Source organism: Trichogramma pretiosum, unplaced genomic scaffold, assembly GCF_000599845.2.
Source record: "Trichogramma pretiosum strain Unisexual culture from Peru unplaced genomic scaffold, Tpre_2.0 scaffold15, whole genome shotgun sequence".
NCBI lineage: Eukaryota > Metazoa > Arthropoda > Insecta > Hymenoptera > Trichogrammatidae > Trichogramma > Trichogramma pretiosum.
In genome coordinates, this window is record NW_019641686.1 from 2,206,948 (window position 1) to 2,217,700 (window position 10,753).

Genomic DNA, 10,753 nt, shown 5'->3' on the forward strand with positions numbered 1-10,753 from the left:
ACGCGCGTACCATGGCCTAGCACAGGTATTGATAAAGCGAATAATGATTAACGAGTTGTATGGAATTCGACCTGTTTCACTGGAAAATTTACTTCGACAGTTCATTATTCATAATGAACTTGCATGGGATTATGCATCCGGTAATCTATATTGTTGAAAATTAGTTATCATCATATATTGCAAATACTAGCTAATTAATACTTATATAATCGAGTTTAATCTTGAAATTCTCAAAAATGTAGTCACCGCAATTATGAAAAAATCGCAAAATATGACAGAATCATAGATTCGAAAAGCTTTTAACTTAATTTCATTTTCATATGGGAAAGCCACTGTATTTTGTGACAAAAAACTTTTGCTGCTCATTTAAACAAGACTGCTGTGCTCGAACACCACTAAAATAACACTTGCAAGAAATTCTTAGGTCGAAGTAACTGTATTTATAACGACTATGTAGTACGAATACGTAAATTGTTAATTCAATTAAACGCGTCTTACGCAATACATTGAAATAAAATTTATATAGCTATAGCTCCATTATATGTGACTTGATATAAAGATAAAAATAATGTTTACAGCGCGTTATGTTTTGCAATTGCTGGCTCTTTAAAAAATATTTACTTTTTTTCATCTTTTGTGTTTGAATAATATCATCATTTCGATAATTGATGTATTGAAAAAGCAAACAAAAACTTGATTTATACTACAAAAACAGCTTTTTCATACCAGCGGCCCGAAAGTGACTACTTCTCTGCCGCTGCGCAAAGCGGGAAGAGCGATTTTCGGACCACTGTGTATGAAAAATAGTATACAGGCCTATGCCGCGAAAAAAGAAAGCCCCAGAGCACTAATTACATGTACTCTGGGACTTTTCTGTTTTTCGCGGCCTAGGGTAGTAATATACTATTGCAACAACAAAGTACAGTTTTATAATTGCAAACACTATCTTTGAATTGTATACCAAGTTGTTTTTTTTTTATGGGTAATAAATATTTTCATACACAGATGTTACCATTTACTGGTAGAAAATGCAGAACAATATTCTGTACAGTGAGTTACCGACTGGATGGTAAAAGACATATATTTTTAAATCGATAGAAACTATAAAACTAGATAATAGAATTCACAGTGAATTTATAAGTTTATTACAAAAAAATTAACAATATCAACAATCCAACATTTTCGAACATTGACTGTTTCGTTTAACATGATAATATAACTTTAACACAGCCGCAGGAGTTATTCCTGCAATATTGTACGCAGCAGCAATCTAAAAGTTTAAAGTAAATGAAATTAACGAATTGTCAATTTAAAAAATGTACGCAAAGAGCTAATTTTGACATAAAATTTACCGTTTCTGGTTGAGCTTCTGCAAGTTTTTCCTTATCTTCTATACTAACGTTCAATGAATTCCTGCAAAATACATGACTATTAAATTTTCTTTAAAAAAAACAAATTATAATTTGAATGATACACTTACAATGTATCATAAATTTCTTTCGGTATTGACATTTTTTCGTTTTTTCTTATCTCGTCTACTTCTCGTTGTTGCTCAGCTACAGCATGAATGTAATTGGCTTCTATCTGAAATTAAATTTTAAATAGTCATTCGTTGTTCACTACAGTGGGGAAGTTTTGATATTTTAATAATAAATACCTCAAGTCTGTGCCCTAATTTTCGATTTTTTACATGATGTAAAAGTTCTTGAATATGTAGCGCTACTTCGTCGAACTGAACAAATTGTTGAGATAATAAATCAAGAGCTGATTTTGGTAAATTTTGTTTTATATTTCGCAAGTGCGGTAATTGAGCTTGCCAATCTTTATAAGGTTTTGATGTACTTCTCAATATTTGCAAACATTCCTGAATTTGTTTCAGTAGATTTGTAGTTTTCTCAAATCTCTTTTCCGAAACGCAGCCTACGTTATATCCTTTATGCGTAAGTCTTAAATCAGCATTATCCGGCCGCAAGCTAACTCGAAATTCCGCTCGGCTGGTGAACATTCTGTAAGGCTCCGTCGTCCCGCCTGTCGTCAAATCATCTATCAGCACACCGATGTATCCTTCTGTTCTACTTATAATTAAAGGGTTTTTTTTCAAAACCTTAGCAGCAGCATTTACGCCGGCAACGATGCCCTGCGCAGCTGCTTCTTCATATCCAGTAGTCCCATTTATTTGACCGGCAAGAAATAAACCAGGAATTTTCTTAGTTTCTAATGACTTTTTTAGTTCTCTGGGATCTATGTAGTCATATTCGACTCCATAACCAGGTTTCACTGAAAAAACATTTTTAAAAATTACAATTTTTTGATCAATATGAAGATCTCTTAATGAAATTTTAAAATTACCCATTTTTGCATTTTCTAAACCAGGTATGAACTTTATCATTTCTTCTTGTTTATTGGCTGGAAGCGTACACGATAAGCCAGCAGGGTAGATTAGAGGAGAATCAAGACCCTCAGGTTCTAACCAAATTTGATGATGCAAATTTGAAAATCTCAAAACTTTACTTTCTATGCTAGGACAATATCTAGGACCTTTAATTTCTTCTATCACGTGCCTATTAAGATGGAGATTTTCTTTAACAATAGAATTAATTTTTTCATTTGTATGTGTTAAATAGCAAGGCAATTGTTCATGTGTAGGTAGCCAGACAGAATCACTCATGAATGAAAATGGTTCAGGAATTTCATCTGGAGTTTGTTTTGTACATTTTGAAAAATCAATAGTAGACTTTTCTAATCGGGGTGGTGTTCCTATTTTTAAAAAATTGATATTAAACATTATCTTATTCAACAATCATAAGCTGAAAAAATTGTATTATACCTGTTTTCAATCTACCCATACTGAATCCTAAACGTTCAAGAGTATTGGCTAGTCCGATACTTGGTTCATCACCCATTCTACCAGCTGGTCTTGTTTCTAATCCAATATTAATTTGTCCTTTTAAAAATGTTCCAGTTGTTATTACAACTGAATCAGAGAATATTTGCGTTCCATCTTCTGTAATAAAATAATGATGAAAATTATATGTACACACTCGACTTTTTAAGATTTGGTATAATTAATTTTTTACTTAAAACAACTCCACAGCATTCTAGCTTATCATTATGTACTATGATATCTTCAACTGAAGATTCTATTATCTGCAGGCCAGGCGTATTAAATATTTCAGCCTGCAAATGTTTTTTGTACAAACTTCTGTCTATTTGGGCTCTTAAGCCCCAAACTGCTGGGCCTTTTCTCTTGTTTAAAACTTTATAATGAATTCCTGATATATCACAAATTCTGCAACAAATACCATCTAAAGCATCAACTTCTCGCATGAGATTTCCTTTTCCAATACCACCAAATGAAGGGTTGCATGACATTTCCCCTATAGTATTTATTTAATGAAAATTATTTTATATATATATTATGTAAATCTTAAACATCATGAGAAACTTACCAATTGTACTTTTTTTATGTGTAATTAATAGTGTTTTTACACCCATTCTAGCAGCTGCAGCACATGCTTCAGTCCCAGCATGCCCACCTCCAATGACAATAACATCAAATATTTCTTGTTGATTACTGATTTTAGATGAAAATTTTCTGTTCCACGATTTCACAAACACTTTCACTTGCTTTTGTAGTTGAAAAACTACAGCTTTAGATTTTGTAATGGACATATTGAAAGTCTGGAATCACAAAACAACAAAATCAATTAATTTTGAATGTATACATTTGCATTTTTCAAATTTTTGTAAAGCAAAGTATATTTCAAAATCATTTCCAGTTTAGGCAAAACAAATTCTTGACACAATTCTTCTTTGTTCATATATTGTGTATGTTGAAACTTTAAATTTTTCAAAAAAGATATAACAAAATTAAAACAATTAAAAGTGTCTTCATTATATCTATTTGGACTCCATTGACAATCACTACACATTTTTTTTAAAAGTTCATCCCAATGAGACTCCCAAGATTCAGGAATCATGTGAATCGAAACACAATTTTTCCATCGAATGATATCATTAACAATTAGACCACACATATCGTATTCAACAACTAAACCTTGAGAATTAGTAATTCCAATATGTAAATCATTATTTATTTGGAAATCATTAAGAAAATCACCTTTTGATGGTCTTATGACAAGGGAACAAGGACAATCTTTAGCATTGACTAAAGGATTTGGAATAATAAATGGTGGTATTAAAAAATTATCAATTGTTTCTTGACAAAGTGGACATGCAGTGGGAACTATTTTGCAAAATATAGAAGTGGAGCGGCAATGCTTGAAGCATAGAATTTGACTTTCAGGACACATTTGAATTATTGTTTGCAGGTTAGAAGACTCAAACAAGTGTTTTCACTCCCTCACATGAAATAAAAATTGCTAAATAAAATCAAAATGAACTTTAAGAGCTTGTAGGTAAATTTGTAGTAGGAAAATTGATTAAAATCAACAATTTTTAAAAATCAGAAGACGGAGCATTGATGAATATTATGAAATTATGATGAAAAACACGCTTATAAATAAACTACTAACCAATTACAAGAATATAAAACTTTGTGGTATATTTTTGTTCATGAAAATATTAACTGCATGAGTATTTGATAAATTAAAATGAAGACATTAAAACTAGAACGAAAATGAAAGAACTAATGTTTGCATGCATTTCAGTATTCATGTACTTCTGTAGCAGAAGACATTAGCAGTTTGTAATTGTATTCCACAGATTCCAGTCACTATTACTGTGCACTTCAAAATACTTACTTGCGCGACTTTCGAACGTCAAAAACCCCAAAAGTACTATATAATATTAAGTTTCAAATATTTTAGAAAGAAATAACAAAATCATTATTGCAAAGGTCTCCCATTCTTAAAATTAAAACATCACATGTTTTAATTTTATAAAAAATGATTGATCATCCACAATAGTTGTTGTCGCAAACAACATTGCCTTTCGTGACACATTGCAACGCGTTATATATCTTCGCACGGCAAAACCATAAAAAGCAAAGGTCATTTACCTTTGTTGGATAAGAAAACGAGCGACGATAAGTTACATCAGTCGAACTATTTGTCACAGATGTCTCGCCAACCTTGGTCGCGACTTGCGAGAGCTGTCAGTCTAGGTGACACAAGCCCAAGTGCATCGGCGGAGAAACGCACTGGTGCACAGGGCACAGCTGATGATCGGCGCGGCGCGAAAGGAGTAGCGGCGCGCACACACATGCTATATAGCGCGCGAAGCCGGAGTGGGGCTGAAAGTTGGCAGGCGAGAGAGCGAGAGTAGCGAGAGCATTTCACGAGCAGCAGCCACCGCGTTATAGATACCGACTCGCCTACGCGTTTAGTCGCGACTTTACCCTACACGGCGACGCTCCGCCGCCGCCGACCGTGTGTTCGCCTTACGCGTGCTTTGTATGTATATTTTGACGAGTGCGCGGCTTTTTTCTGCACCTGTGCGCGCTCTCTGAGATTATTTGTTTACGTTTTCCGTTCGTTCATTGACATATCTCAATTCGAGTGTAAATAAGCCAGCCTTTAGCCGCCTGTGCGAGTGTAATTTTTACAAGTATAAGAGAGATAATTTAGTATAAGATAGCGTTGAACGCCGGTACATAAGTACATCTACAACCGATACCAAGAGAGAGAGAGAGAGAGAGAGAGAGAGAGAGAGAGAGAGAAGAAGCGGAGGCTCGTCCAGTCGCAGGTGCAGCTCTCGTCACGCATAATACATATGTCAAGGAAATGTTGGAAATCGTCGCAACTGCCTCTGTGTGATATCTGCTCGTCTGCCGGGTGTTTACTTTGTAACGCGGATCCTCGCCAGGCAACTCGTAGCGCGAGACAGAGGTGAGTGTCGGTAATCGCAACTTTTCTAGGTTATAAGACGCGTGTGCTGCGGCGAGTAGTATAAGAGGACTTTATCGGCTGTGCAGAGTGCACTGGCGTGTATATAGGACGTGCGTATGCGCGCATGATCCTCCAACGAGGATATCGATCACGCTCGTAGCACGTTGTTTTTGCCCCCCTTGTCTGTTGCAGCCAGCAGCAGCGGTGCTCTCGCGACCGCCTTGCCCCTTTCTCCCTCCCTACCTCCGCCCCTCGGCCGCCCGTCACTCGCTCGAGGACGAATTTGCTGTACCCATCGACGCCGCATTCCGCAGCCTGTGCGCGAGAGAAAAATAGCCACGTGCGTTTAAAGGCCCTACTAGACAGCTATAACACTTGGTATAACGCGATACAGGGGGGCAATAATAGGTCCGTCTGTTGCTGTACCGCCGCTGTCTGTTTGATTTCTGCTCGGGAGCCAGCCGAGGTTAAGGTTATAAGACTTGAAACAGACAAACTTTCTACGGCTCTTGCGCACAGTGAACTGGGCTCTCGACGCATTTTTGTTTCTAATTTTCGGAACACGACGACCACCTAAAAGCGCGAGCGCATCAAAGCTCTGGTAACAGATAGAAAGCCGTCCTATACACGTACTTTCTCGCTTTAAATAGCGTGTCTCGCTCACAAAAGCGTGAGAAATGGTCGTGCGCGACACACATACATAACGTATATGTATATAAATGCAAGTTTACACGATCATGAATGTGCATCGTATATAGCATAAGAGAGCGAGAGAAGGAGATGCTCAAAGTACCGTGTCAGCGCAAGACGAGAGCGCGCGAGAGGCAGATGAAGCGTATCTTGATAGCTGTGCTTATAAATAATTTTTTTTTCCTTCTCGGAGCTCCTCGATAGCTCCGATTCACTGGAAAAGTCAAGTCGAGCGTTAAAAGATCGGCCGGTGTGTCTGGTCGTCGTCGTTGTCTCCCTCTCGCGATCATGCATGTGCTGTTTATATAAAACGCGTACAAGCATCGCTTCGGAAGGTGACTGACACCTGATGCGTCAATGACCATCGAACTTGCAATAACAGCACGAGTATTATAGCAGTAGTAGCAGCCAACAGAAACCCATCTGGTCACGCTTGCACTTATCTGGTAATACACGTATGGTCACTGGCATTTCTTCGTATTGCTCGTGACATCGATACGTGCGTATGTCTGCTGCGTATACATAAAGTGTCGGCAAAGCACCGAGCGTACAATGTGCCGTGTCGATACAGCTGACTCGGCGCTTTTCTATATATTGCTTGGAAAAATCTAAAAAATAAAAAAACCCGCGACGTTTTGATCTTCTGAGAACGTTCTTGAAAGGTGCTTCAACGTGTTTACAAAATACTCCCGACCTTTTCATCGCACTGTAAAATTGGAAGCATCCGATCAAGTGGTAATGAAAGCACATGTTTGATCCTAAATTATATATGGCTTTTAATTGAAAAAAAAGTTTATTATAAAAAACTATCTCGTAGTATTCGCTCGTATGATATTTCCCGTTTCGTGAAACTCTCGAGCTAGTAGAGTCTCTTTGCAAGTAGCTCCTCTGTTTAATTTGACTTCCATATCGCGCGCGAGATAAGATATGCTACAAGAATTCATTTGAGAGAAAAAATCATCTCGCATTTCATTCGTATCAACGTCGTATTTTTTGCTGTCTCGTTTATGTCTTTATTTGAAAGAAATATTCATCTTTGCGCAGCGAAAACGCTAGAAGGTAAAAAGTACGATTTTAGTTTGAAAACGTTTGATGTTTATATATCAAATCCGTAGGTATTAAATTTCAATAAATGCAATACGACTTGGACGGTCCTCGATTGCATCGATTAAAATCCGTCTCTGTAAAATCGACGTAAAATTTCCATGCCTCAACAGCTCTGTGCACGATGTGTAAGTGCAATTTTTCATCATCGAAAAGCAAGGTACACGTCACCCAGGTATAATAATTTATTAGTCGAATTCGTAATTTTCCTACCGTATTCGCTCTCGTGCACTCGCATTATATTTACCATAGCTCCCCCATTTTTTTTTCTAACAATAACAAAAATATAAATAACAAACAAGCCAACGGGTATGTATGTTGTCTCTCTGCGCGCACGTACAAATACACAAGAGTCGCCGTATCGCTCGACTTTTCGTCTTAACTAAAATCAATATTATGGCAAGTCACATAAACACAGATCGGTTGGCAAGGTATACGTAATAAGCAAAGCACGTATGTAACTAAACGATATTGTCGTCGCGCGCAAGCGGCATCGTTAGCATGTGCCGTATAATAATCGCGGGAGAAAGTTGTTTAGAACGCGATTCTAATTAAGTGCCTGTACCTATATGTAGCAGATACGTTTACGGCTGTCTACGTGTTAGGGCTACGCGTATAATGTAAGATAATCCCGTACTTGGCTTTGGCGCGGGCACTGGCATGCATTACAACGCATCGCGGCGCGTTCGAGTTCCGAGCCGAGTAATCCCGAAAGCTTATACGCCCGGCCCGTATGGCACATTCATACTCGTATAAGGTTTTAGCAGGCCGATTTGCTTGCTCTACGTGTGCATGCGCGCGTGTACGTATGGCAAGCTGCAAAAGCTCTAGCCCGCTTCATCGGCATAGCATCCAAACAAAGAGGGAGAGGGAGAGAGAGGGAGAGAGTAAAGAGAGATTAGGCTCGTTGAAAATAAGCTAGTAACTTTTTTCCAAGCAAAGAAATAGTTTATACCTGCGCGTATTGATTTGATGACGTCGACGTATTTACGCAATTTTCACAGTGATGATGTCACACGCTGGCAGCTGAATATTATTCATTAATTATCAACTGCACGCATCAAAGCAGAAACGCAGTGACTCCAAAAAAAAGTAACCAAAAGAGTCGATATGATAATTAACGTAATTAATATACCCCGGCTCGCTTCGCAGCTTTCATCTTCTCTCGTAGCGAATAATAACGAACGAGCGAACGAAGCAAATGAACATAGATAGAATAAGTTTCCAATTAATTGAGATGATGGCTTTTTTCGCTTTTGCCGCTGCTACTGCTGCTGCTGCTGCTGCTTCTGCTGCTGCCCTACCCAACCATGCCTGAAATTTCCACGCTAGCAATAAAGTGTTTTTTACCCGTGAACCGCCACCACCGCCTCGCGCACTTACTTTAGCTAGATATATCTTTCTTAAATTTCTCTCGGGGGTTCTAAAGCATCAATGCTGCACGCTACCGCTAATTGTAAATTTTTTGCTCTATTCCTCGAGGGATTTCATCTCAATTTTTTACCTTATTTTTTTCAGTTCACTTAGTCGAGAGCCGCGTTCATTTTTCGAAAGGAAGAGCGTAAAACACCGACTCAGCCTTCGCTTGCGATTATTTGTTTAAACACTTAGCTACACTTGCGATTCGCTTTTGTGGGTCGAAAACGCATATTCATCTATGCGGTATATAACAAGCGTACGTATATTGTATATATGTACGAAGGAGTAACGAAATTTCTATTGTTCTCCCGGGAATCGTGTATACGAATGTGTGCCATGCGATGGTGTATGGGAGACATTTTTCACCGACCACTGAGCATATACATAGCCGCGCGAATGTTCACGCGCTGCCGGACGATTGATTTTCCAGCCGACTCGGGTTGACACTCGCCCAAGATATAGTGTGCGGTACGTCCTGTAGACATGAAATAATGTTTTTTGCTTTCGTGCTTTAACCCCCGGGCGGCTCACAACATATACGCGCGCGCACACACACACATACACTCTCACTCGCTTTACCTCAATAGCCTGCCTAACTCTCTCTCTTTCTCTTTCTCTCCAACTCAGGTCTCTCGTGAATCGTTCCCTTTCCGCTTCTAAGCCATTCAGTATGTGTAGCACTGAGGGCAGCGACACATACGCACACAGCTTTATAAACATGGAAATGGAAATGCTTCTTCGATGTATCTCTCAGTATGGTACATAAATTATAGCGTAATTGTTGGCTAGGTAAAGGACTGTTCGCTTCGAAATGTTTGTAACTCGAAGCTTGGAAATGTCCCTTTAAAATGTGTGTTAATTAATGTTCCCGCAACCGAATGCCTCGTACATTCAGAAAAATATTTTCTTATTCACACCGATGAAGATGAAAATATACTTGTATGAGAGTTTTTTTCGCGCATTCACATGCTTTCAGGAGAACTTTTATAATTTACAATCTAAATGAGGAATTCTTGCATCACGCGTACAGGCTCATCGTGATAAGTATTATGTGCTCATTTACTCGAATGCGAGTGAAATAAAAGATCGTGGAAACTCTAAAATATTATTTAAATTTACAAGACCAAATGAAATTTCATGACTCATGAGTCATCATTTTTATCCATTTACGGAGGGTTTTTAATTATAAGGCTTTTATTTATTGTTCTACACAATTTGCCCTTCTAATTGTTAACAATTTTTTTATTGATACTTTGCTGAGAAACTAACTAAGCTTTGTGAATCCAACCGAATAGCGTTGAACTTGATAAAGACCAACAAACTCAAAGAAACGAAGTGCAAAGACTAAAAGTTTCGAATTATTCAAGTAAAAGGGCGACGAAACAACATGGACATTAGTAAATTCAAGTAAGTCGTTGTCGCGTACGTACTAGCTGCCTTTTATCTCTCTTTCGGTATGTGTCTAGCTTGTATACATTCTATAGCGAAAAAGAAGAGACACCACCTGAGTAAACTTCTTTAGCAATGCTCAAACGTTGCTCAAGAGTCCAACAATCAACGAGTGCGTACAGTACATAGTCAGCGCTCGTCGACGTACTGCTCGTCCCTCTCTTCCAGCTCGACCCTATTTCTCTCTCTTCGTTTTTTTTCGCTTTTCTGTATATGCTTTGAGCGTAGCAACGTTGACGACA

The 10,753-nt window shown here is 38.2% G+C and overlaps 2 protein-coding genes across 3 annotated transcripts; both read right to left on the reverse strand.

Annotated features, from left to right (window-relative positions):
• Positions 1 to 899: 899 nt before the first annotated feature.
• Positions 900 to 5,844, reverse strand: LOC106657331 (protein MTO1 homolog, mitochondrial). 2 transcript variants are annotated; one of them, XM_014378777.2, is made up of 9 exons: positions 5,021 to 5,844; positions 3,450 to 3,681; positions 3,078 to 3,377; positions 2,828 to 3,004; positions 2,350 to 2,757; positions 1,658 to 2,277; positions 1,481 to 1,584; positions 1,353 to 1,413; positions 900 to 1,270 (listed from the first exon to the last, which is right to left on the reverse strand). In XM_014378777.2, exons 2-9 carry the CDS (start codon positions 3,670 to 3,672, stop codon positions 1,166 to 1,168), a joined length of 1,998 nt encoding a protein of 665 aa, XP_014234263.1. In that variant the 5' UTR covers positions 3,673 to 3,681; positions 5,021 to 5,844; the 3' UTR covers positions 900 to 1,165. The 2 variants fall into 2 exon arrangements, with proteins under 2 accessions (XP_014234263.1, XP_023316974.1); XM_023461206.1 differs by lacking the exon at positions 5,021 to 5,844 and adding an exon at positions 4,536 to 4,691 and having other exon boundaries at positions 901 to 1,270.
• On the reverse strand, positions 3,705 to 4,527 carry LOC106657332 (MKRN2 opposite strand protein). The gene has a single exon (XM_014378778.2). It carries the CDS (start codon positions 4,311 to 4,313, stop codon positions 3,708 to 3,710), a length of 606 nt encoding a protein of 201 aa, XP_014234264.1. The 5' UTR covers positions 4,314 to 4,527; the 3' UTR covers positions 3,705 to 3,707.
• Positions 5,845 to 10,753: the final 4,909 nt, after the last annotated feature.

Excerpts from the sequence above, each read along its gene's own strand:
- LOC106657331 (XM_014378777.2), bottom strand. The coding sequence starts at position 3,672 with ATGTCCATTACAAAATCTAAAGCTGTAGTTTTTCAACTACAAAAGCAA. Across the intron at positions 2,758-2,827 it reads TATGGGTAGATTGAAAACAG|GAACACCACCCCGATTAGAA; the intron begins GTATAATACAAT and ends TTTTAAAAATAG. Across the intron at positions 2,278-2,349 it reads TTTAGAAAATGCAAAAATGG|TGAAACCTGGTTATGGAGTC; the intron begins GTAATTTTAAAA and ends ATGTTTTTTCAG.
- LOC106657332 (XM_014378778.2), bottom strand. The coding sequence starts at position 4,313 with ATGTGTCCTGAAAGTCAAATTCTATGCTTCAAGCATTGCCGCTCCACT.